The sequence below is a fragment of the Glycine max genome, chromosome 19 (genome assembly GCF_000004515.6).
Source record: "Glycine max cultivar Williams 82 chromosome 19, Glycine_max_v4.0, whole genome shotgun sequence".
Lineage (NCBI taxonomy): Eukaryota > Viridiplantae > Streptophyta > Magnoliopsida > Fabales > Fabaceae > Glycine > Glycine max.
The window spans coordinates 13,259,161-13,279,110 of record NC_038255.2 but is presented as its reverse complement, the minus strand read 5'-3'; the positions used below and the strand labels follow the sequence as shown (position 1 = coordinate 13,279,110).

The 19,950-nt window shown below is 35.5% G+C and overlaps 1 protein-coding gene across 4 annotated transcripts; it reads right to left on the bottom strand.

The window, feature by feature from the left end:
* Positions 1–3,500: 3,500 nt before the first annotated feature.
* Positions 3,501–19,635, bottom strand: LOC100500424 (pep-deformylase superfamily protein). Of its 4 annotated transcripts, XR_005889830.1 has the most exons (9): positions 19,208–19,635; positions 18,988–19,126; positions 17,946–18,138; positions 13,856–13,966; positions 12,264–12,326; positions 4,477–4,914; positions 4,208–4,317; positions 4,032–4,115; positions 3,510–3,903 (listed from the first exon to the last, which is right to left on the bottom strand). XR_005889830.1 is itself a non-coding variant. In NM_001250926.2 (7 exons), exons 1-6 carry the CDS (start codon positions 19,401–19,403, stop codon positions 4,216–4,218), a joined length of 804 nt encoding a protein of 267 aa, NP_001237855.2. In that variant the 5' UTR covers positions 19,404–19,456; the 3' UTR covers positions 3,501–4,115; positions 4,208–4,215. The 4 variants fall into 4 exon arrangements, 1 of the variants encoding a protein (NP_001237855.2); XR_005889829.1 differs by having other exon boundaries at positions 4,208–4,914; XR_419700.4 differs by lacking the exon at positions 4,477–4,914.
* Positions 19,636–19,950: the final 315 nt, after the last annotated feature.

The following is a 19,950-nucleotide window of genomic DNA, read 5'->3' as shown; positions in this document are numbered from 1 at the left end:
CCGCACGTTCTCCTTTTTGGAAGTCGCATCCTTTCTTTTCGCCTCGCCTTCACGCCGAAGGATAGGTTGAAACAATAGCGCATAACAGTCAGCTTTTAACCTTTGTATTTGTTTACATCTAATCAAAATAATTAAGGGTCCTGATTCGCCTTAAGACAAATGTATTTTGACTTAACAAAATTCCTAAATTATTCATTCATCAACACGAGAATAGAGGGAGGAGATAGTATCATGGGGTTTTTTCTTTAAAAATATAAGTGACTAAAAAACTGTAAAAGTATTGCAGTTTGTAGAGAAAGATAAGAGGAAAGAGAGAGAGAGAGAGAAAACAAGGGAGCATAACTAGTGCATGAAACAATAAAGGACCTACAAAAGTCACATCTAAATTTGATAGTGCAAAAGAAGGTAATAAAATATTAAAATAAGTATAAAATGTCCTTTGGGTAATGTGTTTCAGCATAGTAGAAGTAAGGGTGTTCATGGATTGGATTTTCAAAAATCCAATCCATGTCCCATCCAAATCAAACTAAATGAATAAAAGTCAAAACCACTTAATTGGATAAAAGTGATTTGGATTTTTTTAAAAATCAGTTTAAAATTGGTTTATAGTTCAAAATCATTTTGGTTTTAAACCATAAATTAGTTTTTGACTTATTTCGGCTAAGGCTACTTTTAGCTAACTTTGGTCACGATTGTTTTTTGTCGACTTCAGCTAGGGTTATTTTTGGCCGACGTCGATCAGGCTATTTTCGATCAATGAGGAACAATTTTTTGGTCGAGGTCAATTAGGGTTTTTTAGTCAATGTCAATCAGCAATTTTTCTACCAACATCTATTGGGGTTATTTCTAGCTAAGGTCGGGTAGAGCTATTTTTTTTATAACATAGGCTAGGATTTTTTCGATCGGTGTCAGTTGTGGCTATTTCTGGGTTAACGCCAGCTAGGTTTTTTTCAATCAACATTGATCAAGCTATTTTTTAGCTGATGTCAGTTGGATTTTTTTTAGTCGGCGTTAGTTAGTGATGGTTTTTTGGCCAACATCAATGGGTCATTTTTTTCTGAGATCGGCTAAGGCCTTTTTCAACTGACGTTGGCTAAGATATTTTTCAATCAATGTTAGTTGGTGATGTTTTTATTGTTGACATCAACTAAAGTTATTTTTCGAGCAACGTCGATCAGGGCTATTTTTTCATCGATGTCCGCTAGGGTCAATGACGCTAGCAAAAAAACTAGCCTCGACCAAAGTCAACAAAAAAAATCCTAGCCGATGTCAGCAAAAAAGATAGTCAAGGTTGATGTCAGCCAAAAACTTTCATCAACTGGCGTCAACCAAAAAAACCCAAGCCGACATCAGTTCAAATAGTCTCAAGCGAAAAATAACACCAACGAGCGTTGATCGAAAAATAGTTTTGACCCATGTCGACTGAAAAATTCATCAATCAACATCACGTGAAAAAACTCTAGACAACATTGACCAAAAAATAGCTAACATCAACTAAAAAATAGTCTCAACTGATGTTGGTTAAAAATTACTTTCAATCGACATCAACCAAGGTTGTTTTGGAGGAATGCTATAAAATTTAAAAATCCGATAAAATATCAAATCCATATCCAAATAATTGGATTGGATTTAAAATACAAAAAAATGGATTTGGATGTAAAACCAATCCATTAAAATGGATTTAAAATGGTTTGGATATGGATGGTTATGAATTGGTTTTATATAATTGGATTTTTTGAACACGTCTAAGTAGAAGGTATCTTCTTTTGACTAGAGGCATATCTTCTTAATGTCTACATGTAAGTGTATAAAGTTATCTTCAACATGTAGAGACTAGAAATTTCATCAGACCTCTAGATTTTTACATGCACGAGTCAGGGTTAATTTAGGCATCAATGAAAACAAGAAAATAAATATGCACCCAACATAGAAACCCATTATATGTTTCTTCTGAAACCGCTCAACTTGTGTACTTGTTGTAAACCAATTAAAGAACATTTTTTCTTGGTTAAGTTGAATTTGGATCAGGTATCAATTTTTTGATCACCCCTATCCTCAACCACCGCAAGCTGTCAGGTATTATCATACACATTACCAATGATTTCATATCCCATAAAATTGTGGGGAAAAAAGTAGATTGATAAAAAAAATAACTAGAATTAAATTCATGCACCATGGACAAAAAAACAAGGTTAAATAAGTTGTTAAAGATACACTATAGTTTTGATGGTTCATTCTAAATAAGTTGTTAAAATATCAAGGTTACTTCTTACAAAAAGTAACTCAGTGCATCCATGCTTCCTAACATAGCAAGCAATGTAGAATAAAGGTCTGGGACAAGTGACCTCAAGAACTCACTTGAAAACATTGAATGTAAGAAATCACAATGAGTTTAGAGACATTAAGGTACACAAGTGCACCTTAAAAATAAAATGCAAATAAAAAAATCACAAATGCACGTTATTGCACAAGAAGCCCCATGCACACATGCAAAGATCTAAGAAGCACGGACACAACAATGGAGTGGCATGCCGAGGTGTTCGACGCATCTCTGACACAAACACGGTTCCAACATGGTGTCCAATGCAACAAAGAAGTGTCCCCTTTTTTTTGTTATTTTGAGCTAGACACATATCAGACACGACCCAATGACAACAACACAACACGCAGGACACGGCCCAGCCATGGACACAACATCTTCGTCACAACTCACAACCTAAACCTCATCATCAACAACCTCGCATCAGACCACACCGTTAGACTCACACCCACACCGACACCATTGTCACACTCGCACCAAAAAGTCCAAATCATGGTTTTTTTTCACTTCCTTCCCCTATTTTTGTGATGTTTCTCCTGTTTTCACTGTTGGGTTTCTTACTACTTGGAGTTCCTTCCCTTTTTTATTGCGATTAAGTCATTAGGGTTCTACTCAAGTGAGTTGGGGACTTGGGGTTTTGATAAATTTTCAAGCTTTTTTTTTGTGATGGGGAGAAAAGTTGTGTTGGTGTAGCTGGTTTGATGGCTTGTGCTCTGTTTCAAATTTACTTGCCCTTTCTTTCACTACACTGCTAGGATACTGATTGTATGGTTTCTGACCATGATATACTACAATATTTGATTTTTTGACTATTTTCCTACGTAATATGAGGAATGGACATATTGGAATTGTGAAAGTATACATAAGATTATAGTTTTGATTTTAGAGTATAGATGAGTCATGTATGTCAATAAAACTAGTTTATACTTCATAAATTACAACCTTACCTTTTATACCAATGTGTTATAATTATACTATATATTGTAGTTACATACTTTTCAACATTTTTAATATCTTGTAGTTGCATATATTATATATTATTATTTCTTATTATATCTATTTGCTTTGGTTTTATTGTACAGGTCAATGATGCTACTAATCAAGCTATAGAACAAGAGGATGAAACTAGACTTCTATAGAAATATGTTTCAAAAACAAGAAAAATGTTTGGAAGTGGAAATTTATGAGATCAAGTGCAACATTTGTGAACTTTCATTCAAGTTTATGAGATCAAGATTCAAATGAGAATCATTCAAGACTTGTCAAGTTATTACAGTGTAATTTCCCCTTATATTACAAACAATTATTGCTTTCGGGATATTGGGAGAGCCATATAAAGAAAGGTTTTCCTCCATTCTATGAGCTGTTTTCAAGTAATAAATCCTAAAATAATACATAGTAAATGCCTACAACTAGAGCTAAATGTTTAGAACTAGAATTAAAACAATAGAAAGCAATAAATAAATAAATACGTAGGAAATAGCCCTTCAAGACAGTTGTTCCCTTCAGGGCAACATGAACAACTGACAATAGCATTGATACAATAGAGATGTCTTCCAATGACCATTCATAAACAATTGAACCTAGACAAGGAAGTCCACCCAGAGAAAACTCGATAAGTATAATGATAATCAGAGTCACTAGCTCATTTTCTATATACATATAATTATATAAATGATACATCTCCAGCATAACCAACCATATGAAGTACCTGTAATCTATGCTTCATCATTTTATGAAGTTCAAACTAGAAATGTCTGGTAAGTGTGCATTCAGTATTATGCCTAATATTGACCTGTAAATTAAGCAAGAAAAATTTTTCAATTCAATGTAAATACTAAATATCAATGAGAATGGAAAAAAAATAAAATTTATCATCACAAAGACCTTGAAGATCATCGTTTCCCAAAACCAACAGCGACCTTTCTCCTCCTGCGGTTTTCTATCTTTTCAGGGCTTGGGAGTCCAGTCATTCCCTCATACTTTGTTTCTAGGGCCTGTAATAATTTTAACAGAACGTTTATTAACATTCTTTCTCCAGAATTCAATTCCTGTGTACTCAATGTAGGCATGATAGATCTCCATTTTGTCCAACGGATGAAATAAACAATTAGAAATGTGATAAATTGTCTTCAATTAATGTTTGTCACTCTTACAGCAATATAAGTTTTGAGTAAACACCAATTTTTGTCCTCCAAAAATACAGGTATCATCTGTTTGATCCAACAATTGAGCTCAGAATCAGATCCTAGTCTGTTCAGGTAACTGTTTATTCGAACAATGCTTTCCTTGGCATTTTCGGAGAGTGTTGTGTTTGCCATAGGTATTATATTTGGAGCAGTTTTTGGTTGTGTTGCTCTACTGGTTTTGGTTGAAGGAATGAAGCCAACTTTTTGTTGCAATGTGTGCAATTCAGCCATACTTTGGTGCATCTGGCTGGAGTATAATTCTTGCATCATTAAGGAGATTTCTTTGGATGAGCAGCATCTTTAGGATAAGTCATAAGATTACATATTTTGCTCCTGATTGGTGAAAACTCGCGAACTTTAGAGTTTCTCTTTCAAATATGTTGAGGCATTGAGTAGCTATGCTTCCTGGATGTTATATACATGGGTTAATTTTTGAAAAAAATATAATATTTTTTTATGAAAAAAAGAAAGTAATGAAAGATTTTGTATATAGATTAAAATATAAATGACTAATGAAAAAATATATTTAATCAAAAAATAACTAAGGGTGAGTTTATTTAAACATAATTAAACACCTACTCAGTAACTTCTTATCAAATGAGTCCTTATTCATTGGCTTGGCTGAGAAGCTTACCAAAATAAGCTAAAAAGAGTTTATTTTGATACGCTTTTCCAATAAGTTTATTGAAATAAACTCAAAAGTAATTTATAGAAAGGTATAAGTCACTTCCACGAACCCAAATAAGCTCTTCCAAGTTTCAAAGAGTCCATAAGGTAATATCATAAATATGAATCAGGTTTTATGTGTGTATAGAGATATACATAATTAGTAGTTTGAAAAAACATTTGGTTACTCATAATTTGTGGAATCCAATAATAAACTTATTTTCTTTAATATTGTACATGCTTTACTCCTCAAAATTCGAAAATAAATTATATTTAGGCATTGGACAGTTTAGAAAGGATAATTAAAAGACAATGAATGCAAAGGAGTGAAAATATAAGATTAAGTTAAGCTAAATTATTTTCTTTATCCCTTGTCTTTATCTAAATTCCTAGTCTAGTCCTATATCCTTTTTTCTCTAGCCGGATCTTTATCTCTTTTTATTTATTCAATTTGGTTCTTGTTGTCGATACAGTTTTTGATCATTAAAAAAGAGGTGATTTTGGTCAACTTTGGCAATTTTTGTTAATTATGGAAATTTTTTACTTCACTAAAACCAAAGGACCAAATAGAAACTAAAAGAAGAGATAAAGGAACAAATTGAGAAAAGATAAAAATAAAGGACTAAACTTAGATAGAAGTTGAAAAGTACACTTAACAAATGTGGTAGAAATGTTAAAAATTTGCTTATGCAGCTGTTGAGATGGCAATTTCAAAGCTCACATCTTAGGGTTTATATATTATATATATGTTGTCTTAATGAATTTCTCCATTTATTAAGGGAAACAACAAAACACAATTTTTCCTTTTCATGTCATCTAGATTCTAGATGATTATGCTCCTTTGCATTTGTGTATGCACTAAGGAAATTGCAAACATGGAAAATTAAGCAACACTGTTCTTCCAAGTTCCAAGTGCAATATTTATTCCTAATTTATGACAATAAACTTTTGTAACGAACAAGAATTTGCCCCAATGCTTTTCAAAAAAAGATAAGCCTAGTGCAGACGCACACAAGAACCAACACAAGACAGTACACGCAGAGATAAAAGATTCACTGTTATTGATAGTTCTTTCTCTCTTTACACAAGAAAGAGCACTCTCTTCCCTTACAACACTGAGACACTTCTCAGGTTCTCTCAATACAATCAATTTCTCCCATTTTCCCCCTCCTTCTCAAGAAAGCTGCTATATATTCAAAACTACTAACTAACCTGCCAGAACCCAACTATCACTCCTTCTCATCTTATTCTTCCTACTGTACCGTAGCAACAACTTAGCTACAGTAAATGATTCCTCTTGCCTAACAATACCCCTCTGGAAAAGAACCTTGTCCTCAAGGTTGAAAGCAGGGAATTGTTGCATCATATTTGATCTGTCCTCCCAGGTTGCTCCTTCAGCATGTCGTCCTTTCCACTTGATGAATACTTGTGGAATTTCTGCTCCTGCTGGACCAAACATTCTTGTTACCAGTACTTGTTCCGGTTGTATCCCTTGTTCTTCAGCTTGTAGTTCCTTTGGCAATTCTGCCTCAATCTGATGTTCTCCCACTGCAAGTTTCAATTCGGATATGTCAAAAACAGGGTGGATTCGAGCAGCGTCGGGTAATTGCAACTGCAATGCCACTGCTCCAATTTTTTTAACTACCCAATAAGGGCCATAGTATCTGGCTGATAGCTTAGGATTTAATCTTGTAGGCATTGAAGCTTGTCAATGCAGCCTTATCTTGAGATACACCCAATCCCCCTCCTTAATCTTTGAAGGTAGGCGATGATTATTGGCATACTATGTCATGTGATTTTGGGCTCTGTTTAGATGAAACTTCAACTGATTAAGTGCTTCATCTCTTTCTATAAGATCCTAAGCCACTGCCTCAACTAGGACTTCCCCTAGAATGAACCTTGCCAAAGATGGGGATGGTCGACCATAACCTATTTCAAATGGGGTACACCTGGCAGCTCCCTGGTAATATGTATTATACCACTATTCTGCCCACGGGATAAACTCAACCCAAGATTTGGATTGCTTTGCACACATCTCAAATATCTCTCCATGGTTATGTTTAGTACCTTAGTTTGGCCATTTGACCGAGGGTGATAAGCAATACTTATTTTCAAAGTTGTTCCTTGTTTTTTGAATAACTCCTGCTAGATATTACTCAAAGCATCCCTGTCACTCACTATTGAAGAAGGAATCCCAAGCTGCCTTATTACTTCCTTAGTAAAGATATCCACCACACTCCTAGCAGTATATGGATGCTTCAATAGTAAGAAATGACCATATTTACTTAGCCTATCCACCACCACAAGAATAGCATCATGCCCCTTAGATTTAGGTAATCCCACAATAAAGTCTAGGCTAATATCTTCCCACAGCATTGGGGATTGGCAATGGTTGTAATAAACCGGTTGGTGAAGAAGTGAGGTACTTACTTCTTTGGCAAATATGGCATGCTGCCACTAAGTCTGTAACAGTTTTTAGCATTCCTTTCCAATGGAGGGATTCTGCTAGCTTAATATAAGTCCTATACACCCGTAAGTGGCCTCCTGCCAAAGAAGAGTGAAATTCCTTGAATAGCTGAGGGATCCAGCTTGAATTGGTAGGCAGTACCAACATGCCTATAAAGTATAATCTGGCATTCTCTAGGGTGTATTTGCCATGTGAATCTAGATCCACCTTCAAATCTTCTATCTTCCCCAAAACAAGATCTGCAAATACTTCTTGGTCAATCTCAGAGATATCTTGCCAATAAGGTTTGGATAAGGCCTGTATTTCTTTATCATTTTCCTTCCTAGACAGAGCATCAGCTACTTAATTCATTGCACCAGCTTTGTAGATGATTTCGAATTCATATCCCAACAATTTAGCAAGCCAATTTTGTTGAGTCTGAGTCATAATCCTCTGATCCAACAAGTATTTGAGACTTTTTTATCAGTATACACCAGAAATTTTCTTCCCACCAGGTAAACCTGCCAATGCTGGATGGCTAACACCAAAGTCATCAATTCTTTCTCATACACCGATTTATTCAAGGATGCTTCTGATAAAGGTTTGCTGAAATAAGCAATGATTCTCTTCTGCTGAGACAAAACAGCTCCTATCCCCTTGCCTGAAGCATCACACTCAATGGCATAAGGTTGAGAAAAGTCTGGCATTGCTAGCACCGGAGCTGTAGTTAACGCTTGCTTTAATTGGCAGAAAGATTCTGAGTTTTCCTTAGTCCAAATAAAATTCCCCTTCTACAGCAAGTTGGTAAGAGGCCTAGCAATCTTTCCATATCCTTCAATGAATCTTCTGTAATACCCCGCCAACCCTAAAAATCCTCTCAAACTCTTGACTGATTTGGGTAACGGCCATTGAAGCACTGCCTCAATTTTCCTTGTATCCATAGCCAATCCCTTTGTAGAAATAATGTGACCTAGATATTCAATTTCTTGCTGCCCAAAATTACACCTCTTTAGGTTGGCAGTAAACTCATGCTGAACCAGTGTTGCCAAAACAGTCCTCAAATGTTGCAAATGATCTTCCCATGATGCTCTATATATCAATATGTCATCAAAGAAAACCAAAACAAATTTCCTAAGAAATGGTTGTAGTGTAGAGTTCATTGCACACTGGAAGGTAGCTAGCGCATTTGACAAGCCAAAAGGCATGGCTACATACTCATAGTGCCCTTGGTGAGTTCTGAACGCTGTCTTGTGAATGTCTTCTAGTTTCATGCGTATTCGATGGTAACCCGCCTTCAAATCAATCTTGGCAAAGTACCGAGCTCCCTTTAGTTCATCTAGTAACTCCTCAATGACAAGAATGGGAAACTTGTCAGGGATAGTCACCTTATTTAAAGCCCTGTAGTCGGTGCAAAATCGCCAACTTCCATCTTTCTTTTTAACCAAAATCATAGGGCTCGAGTAAGGACTGTTGTTAGTTCTTATAATTCCAGCCTCAAGCATCCCACTGACTTGCTTTTCAATTTCATTTTTCTGTAGATAAGGGTATCTATAAGGCCTGACATTGATTGGATCAGTTCCTGTTCTGATAGGGATGGCATGATCGACTGCCTAAGGTGGAGGTAGTCCTTTCCTTTCAGCAAGTACACTAGGAAATCCATCCAGTACCCCTTGCACTTGTTTTTCGTTCTACAATAGAACCTCCATATTGCACTGTTTCTTGTGTATCCGCAGTATCCAGTACCCATAGAAACATGGCCAATTCAACATCTGTATGTTTGCAAATCGATTGCAGAGACACTTTAGTTCTTAGCAGTTTAGGATCACCTTGAATTTTCACCAACTTCCCTTGCTGTTTGAACTCCATGGTCAAAGATTTCCAATTTAACTTGACATCTCCCAACTTTTCCAGCCACGCTACCCCAATATGACATCTACACCACACAAATCAAATAGAAAGAATTTCTTTGTTATGGTCATTTGTCCCGGCTGAACCTCCATCTGCTCACAACAGCCTTGAGCATTTTTCCTGTTTCCATCACCCAATCTCACTCCATCGGTTTGAGTAGGAGTCACTTTCAAACTCAGTTGCTGCACTAATTCTTGAGAAATAAAGTTGTGGCAAGCACCACTATCAATCAAAATCAACACTCTTTTACCCTGAATCAACCCTTCCAATTTCATTGTTTGTGGTTGAGTAAATCCACCGGCTGAGCAAACGAATAAGTCCATCCATTGATACTCCACCTCTGTTTCTCCTGTATTGTCAACTGTATTCTCAAGCTCCCCTTCCAATCTTATAATCTCCCCTTCATTATTAATCCATTCATCCTCTGCCAAAATAAGCAACCTGAGGTTTTTTTCAAGGCACTTGTGACCAGCAACAAATGGTCCTCCACAATGATAACAAAGTTTTGCTTCGCAGCAGCGAAGGTACTCCTGGTAGGGCAAGTTTCGGACTCCTCTATTCTACGATCCCGAGCTCATAGACTCACTCTGATTTGCAGCCATTACGTTCGAAGAGCTACGCACATCCCCTCTTAGAGTTCGATTCTGACGTTGGGTGTTGTGAAAGGTGTTCGTTACGGATCCTCCAACACTATGTATCCACATTCCTCCCTTGTGTTGAAAATGAAACCCACGACTACGCAACTCAACCACTGGATTCCCTTCTTTTTCAGCTTCCTTGAAATCAGCCACCAACTCCATGGCACTTGACAGATCCTTCGGTTTGTGGGGACGAATTTTTGTGCTTATCTCCTAGCAAAGTCCCGCCAAAAAATATCCTCTCAATTGAGCTTCCTTTGTACCCAAGACTTGAGCCACCAGCACCTCGAATTACTGAAAGAATTCAGTCACAGTCCCCGTTTAGCTCAACGTTGCCAAACATTCATAAATATCTCCCTTCTGGTACCGCCATAGCACTTTAATCAGCACTGCCTTGAAAATAGACCAACTTTTCCGCTTCGTCTTATGCCTCCAATACTGGAACCAGTGCAAGGCATTTCCCTCCATGGTGATAAAGATCAATCTCACTTTTGTGCTCTGTTGGACATGTTGCACGGCAAAAAAATTCTCCGCACACGTGATCCAACCTAATGGATTCTCCCCTTCAAACATTGGCATTTTCACCCCTTTCGCCCAATAATGGCGTGACGAATTCAGTATTGAATCCGTCTCAGACTCACTCGCTTCATCCTCTGATGTTGATAAAGGCTCTGATTCCGTCGCGGACTCCTCATCCTCCAACCCACTATTCTGTTCCGTAGATGCATTATTGGCATCATTATACATGATGTCTTTCTGTTCCATGAGCATCTTCATCATCTTGCGCAAATCTTTAATGTCGTCACACTGTTTTGACACCTTCGCAATCACCTCAATTTGTTTTTTGGACGATTTCTGCAACTCAGTGGACGTCGCATTCAATTCAATGGTTGTTATTTTCAATGTTGCAGCCGAAGATTCCAGCGCAATGAATCAAGCCTAGTCACGATCCAAGATTCTTTCTTCGACAAATCGGACCAGTTGTTAGGAATCTTCTCTACTTTACTAACTGCAACTAGAGGTAGAGCAGACGCACACAAGAACCAACACAAGACAGTACACGCAGAGATAAAGGATTCACTGTTATTGATAGTTCTTCTTTACGCAAGGAAGAGCACTCTCTTCCCTTACAACACTGAGACACTTCTCAGGTTCTCTCAATACAATCAATTCCTCCCTTTTTCCCCCTCCTTCTCAAGAAAGGAGCTATATATTCAAAACTACTAACTAACCTGCGAGCTATTGACGTTGACAACTGACAGAGTCTAACTAACTCCCAACAACCTAACGGTCACTCCTTCTCATCTTATTCTTCCTACGGTACCGTATCAATGGCTAACACCCACCTAGTGGGGTCTAGGGAGGGTAGATGCATGCAGTCAAGTAGAGTCCTATTTCCAAGATTTGAACCTGTGACGTCCAGGTCACAAGGTAGTAGCCTAACAGTTTTGCCAAGACTCACCCTCTACCATGAAGCTTTTTCTAAAATGAAAAATAAAAGGTTAAATAAACTTTGGGTCCCTGTCAAATAGGGTGTTTTTTATTTTAGTCCATTAAAATTTCTTGTTTTTGTTCAAGTCTTTTAAAGATTTAATCTTTTTATTTTAGTCTCTGTTGTCAAGTAATAGTGATAATTGATGACGTAACAGCATTGACTAGCTACATCACAACGGAGTTTGGCACCGCAGTCCGACATCATCAATTATTTTGATCAGATGAAGATTTACAGAGTTTACTAAAAAATAATTACACATGACTGCCCTATTAGACTCCTTGATGACGTGACAAGTCAATGAACTCTCAATGTCATCATTTAACACTGTTATTTGACCACAGAGACCAAAAAGTTATTGAAGCAAAAATAAAAAAAGGTAAAACAGTACCCCAAGTAGAAATTAGATTTTTAGTTTTGATTACTGAAGCTCAGTCACCTCCACCATTTAGTAAGTGCATGACATAACATAACTGTAAACCTCATACCAACTCCACCTAGCTAATTTATGTGATGAAATAAATGTTTTCCTCGTGATGTATTTCTCAAGTCAAGGGAAGTACATAAGTGACAGAGGGACAAAACAGCGAGAGCTTTTTCTAACCTGTAACTGTCCACAAATACTATCAAGAACTTCTTCAGTCATTCTCTCAAAGAAAAGAATTCCCTGCAGACACAACAATTATACATAAGCATATGGGCAATTACCATCAGATCGTAACATGAAATTAGTTTCAAAAGTTTGGATATGAACAAACTTAGCCATACAATCAAGTGAAGAAATCCATAGAAGAGAAGGGAGAGAAGGTTGATGACTAATGGGATGCACTTGGTGAACCCCAAATGTGTATTTACAGTAATAATTTAGGCTTATAACAGGTTCAGTAACACCACAAGTGTCACACATGTAGAGTGAGAACCCTTTTTTTTTTAATGAGTATCACTGTACACCTCAGGTCTCATTTATACATGAAAATATACTATGTAGTTTAGGGCACATTTTTTAAGCTTTTTAGGGGAAAAAAGTGATTTAATGTTCAAAAATGTGAATGTTTTTAGAAATTTTTTCAAAACCTATCATTATAGATTCCTAAATCCTAAAATATATATTTTTTATATTCTGATTTCCTTAAATGCTTACCCAAACAAGTTAGCATATTTCAAATGTGATCTTTTTAAGGAAAAAATCTTGAACAAGCACACTCTTAATAGTACATATTGAACAAGACCTCTTGCTCCCTAGGTTCTAAAGGTTTTGATGAAGAAAAAGCAAACGACAAGAAAATTAGACAAGAGTCAGAGACTTGGGCATTTTATGTTACACTTTATAGTTCTAGCTGAGCCTGACTTGAGAGATCAAACTGACTGAATAAATTTAAAATCAGGTTTTCTAAAGGTAAAAATTTAATAAGTAAACACTGATTTTGATGTTTAAAATATGAGCACAAGGTTTTTCAAAAAGAAATTTCGAAAAAACTAAATGAGGGAAAAGGAATCAATTTCCACATCGCTGGAATCAATTCCAACGCAAAGGAATCAATTAATAAATAAAGGAATCCATTTTTTAGCAAAGATTTCTCACAAGGAATCGACTCCCATTTGGGAGGAATCAATTCCCAATGGATATCAGCAAATTTTGAAATTTAAGAGTGGGAAAATCTTTTTCTGATTATCTTTTTATCAGAAGCTCACATCCTGTGGGCCTGATAAAATCATTTCCGCTGTACAAAAAGGTCACCATCGATCTGATTGTCCCAACAACGACCACCTCCGTTTGAGGTAGGACCGCTAGCACCAGAAGCATTTCTCACACTACTCATGCAACTAGCAAAAATATTCTCTGTCAAGTCTCAATCATCTCAAAGTATCATCCTTTATCTTTATTTATATATTTGACATGCTTAATTGTCTCTCTTTCAATCTACCATCTTTTATCTCTATCTCTAAATTGAATTTTAATGTTACTTTTTTTATAAAAAGAAATTGTCAATAGTTAAAAATAACCTTGTAAAAAATTTTAAAAATCTAAAATATAATTTGTATCAAAAAATATTTATTTCTTATGAATTTTAATCACAATATATTCATAAAATGTTTATTTATTATGAATTTAAATATATAGAAATAAATGTTTATTCTGTATTATGCACAGACTAAAATACTAGTTGCTTTAGTTATCCAAGTCGAAAAACATACTTGTAGATGGTCAAATTCATGCTGGAATATTCGTGCAGGAAGGTCAGACAAGTTGACTGAAAACCTTGTTCCATTGATATCACGTGCATCAATCTTCACAGATTCTGGTCGCTGAACAACAATGGGAGACACATAATTAAGTAAAGGAGTAAATAATTATGAAACAAATGACAAGAGGGCGATGTTCCTGCAGTTGAGCACATGTTGAAAGCAACAATAAAGAAAAACTTTAGCTACATACACAGAAGTCATAACTTTTGGGTATACTAAAACATAATAATAAAGTTGAGCTCACAACATTGGTAAAAGGGAAAACCAAGCATTGTCCAACACATTTCCATTGAAGCTCATCACGATAAACACTCAAGTATAACCAATGTAACAATTCCTTAAAAGAGTGCGGTTCTGCTAAATATTTGTTTCTTGCAGAATACAGAGTTTCTTCTTTCTTCCTTCTACCTTAGTGTTTGAAAAAAGTAGTCAAACATTAAGATTCTACTTAAATGAAAATTAGGAAGAGGAGTAAAAATTGCTGGTCATGGGAATGTAAGACAGATTGTCACATCCTACAAAACCCATAAAGATAGCATAAATAATAAAAATAATATTAAAATATTGCAAACCTATGAAGCCTGGACACAGTGGCTGACAGAGGTGGTTAGGTGTCCGACACGGCCTCAACACCGACACGCAACAAACACATTTTTGCAGTGTCCAAATTTTGTTTTCCAGCTTCGACATGGCCCATTTAGCTTGACACGCACCAGACACACCCCTTGTTTTTTTTTTTATCAAAAATTTAAAAAATCAGCTTAAAGATTAACTTATAACAATAATCAAATTTCCTATTTAAAGTTAATCTATTTTGGAAAACATTTCCCATAAAAACCTTTTGGAATAATGTTACAAAATTAAGAATTCTAGGCATAAAACCCTTTCACATAAGAATTTTGGTAAACTCTAAATTACATTTATATGAAATTATTGCAGAGATGAACACTTCTGCTCATGCTAAAGAACAGGATGACAACAAACCTCTATGGAATTATGTTACAATATTAAGAGTTCTTGGTAGTGGAAATTTTGAAATCAAAGATAATATGTGTGAAGTAAATTTTAATGGGTCTTACACACTAGAGTAAAGGAACAGGCACACATGTTAAAAAAGACAGGAATAGAAGTTAGAGTTAGTCAAAAGATAACTCCTTCAAGACTTGTAGAGTTTAAAAAGATGGACACAAGGCTAAATTGAAAATAGAGAAGTCAAAGACATGGACAATGAGGCTACGTTGAAAATAGAGAAGTTAGACAGAATTTGTCCCTTTACCTCCGGTGTCTAATGAAAGCCAAGAGACAAACATACATGCCCCATGTTCATCTTTACGTTGTGAAAGAAATTGAAGCACATACTCTTTCATTCATTTTATAAAAAGAAATAAGATGACACCTCACAGGGCAGAGGATCTAGTATTTGTTCATAGCAGTCTTCATCTCCTTTCAAGAAGTTCCCCACGATAAGAAAACTAAAATGTAGGACATTACAAAAGATGAATTTGGATCACGTGATGAGAATGGAATTGTTGAAGTTGCTAATTTATCTCTTGATGAACCAGAATTAGAAGTTGTGTTTTTCAATGAAGATGACCAAGAAGGAAGTGGAAGGACTTAGATTAATATTAGCAAGTTATTTTTTTTGGATTTTTTCTTTTATTGATAACCTCTTAGTATTTATTTTTTTTTTGTGATTTTTTATTAAAGACCTAGCAAGTTATTTTCTTAAATTTTTAGATTTCTCTTAAAACAAGTTGTTAAGCTTTATAATTTTCATATGATAATAAGCCTTACAAAAATAAGGTACTAAGAGGCATTATATTCAACAATGCAAAGAATCTAAAAAAACAACTTGCTAAGTTCTTTAATAAAGAGTCTCTCACTAAAAAAAAAAAAAAAAACTTGCTAAGTTCTTAGTTCATCAAGAGATAAATGAACAACTTCAAGAATTTCATTTCATCAAGTGACCCAAATTCATCTCTTGCAATGGCCCACAATTTAGTTTCCTCTTAATGGCATTGTGGGGAATTTCTTGAAAGGAGACAGAGATTTCTATGAAGTAACAAATGTTAGGTCCTCTGTCCTATGACCTATGAGGTGTCATCTTATTTCTTTTTATATAGAATGAATGAAAGAGTATGTGCTCCAATTTCTTTCACAACATGAAAATTGACATGGTTGCCTAAGTAGCATCTTTTGAAGTATTGGATCAACATCAATGTTTGTCTCTTGACATTCATTAAACACTAAAGGTAAAGGGACAGACTTTGTCTTTGACTTCTCTACTCTCAATGTAGCCTCATTGTCCATCTTTATAAACTATGCATGTCTTGAAGGAGCTATCTTTTGACAAACTCTAATTCCACTTCTTATCGTTTTTAACAAGTGTGTCTTTACTCTAGTGTAAGACATAATAAAATTTACTTCACATATATTGCATTTGATTTCAAAATTTTAACTGCAATCCGTCTTAATTTTGTTACATAATTCCATAGAGTTATGGTGCCATCAACTTGTTCTTTAGCTTGATCAGAAGTACTTATCTCTATAATAATTTCATATGAATGTCTTTTAGAACTTAATTTAATACTATAAAAAAATTTGTTAATATCAGAAAATTACAAAACTGGAAAACTATAGCCAATATCTAAAAAACATAAATAAAGAAACATGATACAAAATATAGAATAAAGAATAGTAGAGAAACTTGTAATTTTCATTTTCACTGTTATAGAAACCACTTAGTCTCAACTCCCAAGTTCCTCCAGTGATATTTTAACAAACATATTCTCCTCAAATGCATAATGAATTTAAGGATAATAAAACCTAAGGCCTCATAGAATTAATGAATTCTAGAAAATTAAAAACAACCAAAGAAAAAAACAAAGTAAACAGAGATATGCGAATTCAGAAAATAATAGAAATCAAAAACAAAAACAAAAAAGAAACAAAAAAACAAAGCATTGAGAAAACTGCGAACTAGAGACACAAGACAAAAGGAGTGCAAACCAGAGAAGCAAGACAAACGAACGCGAACCGGAGATGCCGACAAATGGATGAGAACCAGTGATGTCAACGTATTGGAGAACGTGAACGGACAAGTGCGGGAACTTGCAAAAGGGACAAGCATGAACAGGAGAAAATCAAAAGATGTGTGTCCAAATTAGGTTTACCAAAGTAGGTTAACTTTTAAAAAGAAAACTTGATTGTTGTTATAATTTAATCTTTAGGTTGATTTTTTTAATTTTTTGATAAAACAAAAAAAAATGTGTCCAGTGTATGCCAAGCTAAATGTACCTGCTGTCACCGAATCAAAGCAGGAAAAAAAATTATCACTGCAAAAACGTGTCAAACACTTGTCTGTCACATGTTAGTGTCGGACACCTGATACCTCCTTCAGCTGTCATATTTGTGCTTCATAGGTTAAATCAAACTCTGAATCAGTTTGAGGCCTAAGCTCATTAGCTGAATTATCCCCAGGTTGCCAATCCCATTTCATACTTCCTATAATATGGAGTTCTGCTGTAGCATCTTCTCCATCATGGAATCAATTGAGCATTGAAACTCCCCCATTTAGCAACCACGTTTGCAATTTGAGCTTTCAACACGTCAATTCAATTGGACATTTGGCATATCCTCTCCAACCAGCACATTGATCCCTCACATCCACTTCCCCCCACAAGATTGATCAGGCATGTTGGACCAAATGTTATAACAAGAAGTAAGAAAGAAACAAATATGATAGGAGAAGGCAGGTTACTCAGTGTACTGAATTCTACTGAAAATGGAAACATCTGTTGGTTACAACAGTGATACAGAGAACAACCTTATATGAATAACTAAGGAAGCTACCCTCATAGGACTCAGTCCCTTAAAAATGGGAGAATCATGCAATGCATTCAGCAAGAACCAAATAGGTGGAAGAAAACCAATCAATATTTAGCAAACCTTGAAGTATGGTTATGCTAAAAAGGCTGGTTAGATACTTCAATCTTTTAGATGCACCTTACATTTAACAAGGGATTTGTGTGTTTCATACCTTTACATCAGCATTGATTCCAGGGAAAGATAGGCAACCTTCATTAAATAGTGTCAGTTTCTTTGAGTATTGGCTAACTCTTGGGTTTACAAGAACAATTTCCTCTCCTTCACCATGCTCACCTACTGGATTGAACACCATAAGTTGAACATTAATTCCTAATTGGGGTGCTGAGAGACCAATACCATCAGTTCTGTGGAAAATGAAGCCAACCAATATTGTTAACACTTCAGTAAATTGCAAAGATGTTATTTCAATTACAATATTGATAATATTAATGCATCCATTCATATAACTTATTTTATATTCAATATAATTTAAAATATATTGCATGCCTACTTCTAAATCAAACTGCCTTTTCTATGATCTTACTGTAGGGTTGTTTTAGCCAAAAGTCCTAAACCAAAATACATTGTTTTGAATCAGCAAACTTCCCTAGTGCCCTCAAATTTCAAATATGGTTGGTATTGCTTACAAAATACCACTCTTGTATTGTAAGAAAACATTTATTGAAAAATGCTTATATTCAGGTTTATGATAAGTTTTTATTTGTGTTAGCTTATACTGTAGGGTTGTTTTAGCCAAAAGTCCTAAAACAAAATAGTGTTTTGAATCAGAAAACTGCCCTAATGCCCTCAAATTTTAAATATGGTCGATATTGCTTACATAAAGACCACTCTTGTATTGTAAGAAAACATTCATTGAAATATACTTATATTCTGGTTTAGGATAAGTTTTAATTTGGATAAGTTTATACCGTATTCAAAAACCAAAATAGCTTACATAATCTGATAATCAAAATGTTCACAATGCACTAAAACCCAAAAATTCAATAAATGGCACGATCTCACTAGGAGTCAGAACCAATAAAATGAACAGAGAGGTGAACCAACTATGTGTTCTACTACAAAAACAGTCTATGCCACATTTCATTAATAATTCAATTCCATTAAAAAAAAAAAAAAGCACAACAAAAGTTCACCATAATTTTACTCAACTAAAGCAAACATATAGATAACACTTCAACACCGAGAAAGCTTACTTGTACATTACATCAAACATTTCGTGGACAAGCTTCTTCAGACTATCATCGAAGGCAACTATGCGCTTATTCCTGGCCCTCAATCTCGGATCCGGATACTCCACAATTTTCAGAGGCAGCACAAATTCAAAATCGCCAGCTTCAAATACACACAGAGAGAGATTAGGGTTGGAGGTTTGAGAAAAAAGCGATATAGGGTTCAATCGGTGGAATAACTTACGAGAAGCGACTAGGTCTTGGGCAGGTGAGGAACAGGGCTTGGCCATTGCGCGTGGAGGAGCGGTTCGAGGAGGGTTTACGGAGAGAATCCAGTTCAGCAAGGAGGAATGGTTGAAGCAGCGGTTCGAAATGGCGAGAAGCACTGAACCGCGATGAAGATGAGGGTGGGTTGGGCGGAGGCACGTGAGTGAAGCCATGGCCACAAAGTGAGGAGGGTCACTCAGATTATTTTATGGAGATTAGTTTGTCCGGTCAAGACTTGAACTTGATGATTTTCTATATACTAACTTCAAGTTGGAAAATATTTTTTATAATTTAAAATATAAAGTAAATATTTTTTTTCAAATCAGTTTTTTTATGTGTTAACGTTGGAAGCTTTCCTCAACACTGGAGATATTTTTTTATCTTCAGTTTTTTGTTTTCTCCTATTTTTCAGGTGCTACATGTTGTGGGCTTTTAGCCTTTATAGATAGCTATATTGAGGGGGGGGGGGGGGGGGGGAAAGACGGTGCAAGTACGTGAAAAATAAAAATTCAGGCGATCTTCCATTGGTTTTAAGAATCCTTTTACTCCAATAAAAATTCATTTGAAACATTGGTGTTGTTTAGTTCAGAGATCCTTTACTAAACACGATTTGTCTGTTGGATGGGTTGAGGTATCTTAGGAGAAAAGATCTTATATTTTACTATTAATACAGTATGACGTTTTCTCTTTAGAGATACATATCGCCCTTCAATCAGATTT

Excerpts from the sequence above, each read along its gene's own strand:
- LOC100500424 (NM_001250926.2), bottom strand. The coding sequence starts at position 19,403 with ATGGCTTCACTCACGTGCCTCCGCCCAACCCACCCTCATCTTCATCGC. Across the intron at positions 18,139-18,987 it reads ATGTTTGATGTAATGTACAA|AACTGATGGTATTGGTCTCT; the intron begins GTAAGCTTTCTC and ends CATTTTCCACAG. Across the intron at positions 4,318-12,263 it reads GTATTTGTGGACAGTTACAG|GCCCTAGAAACAAAGTATGA; the intron begins GTTAGAAAAAGC and ends AAATTATTACAG.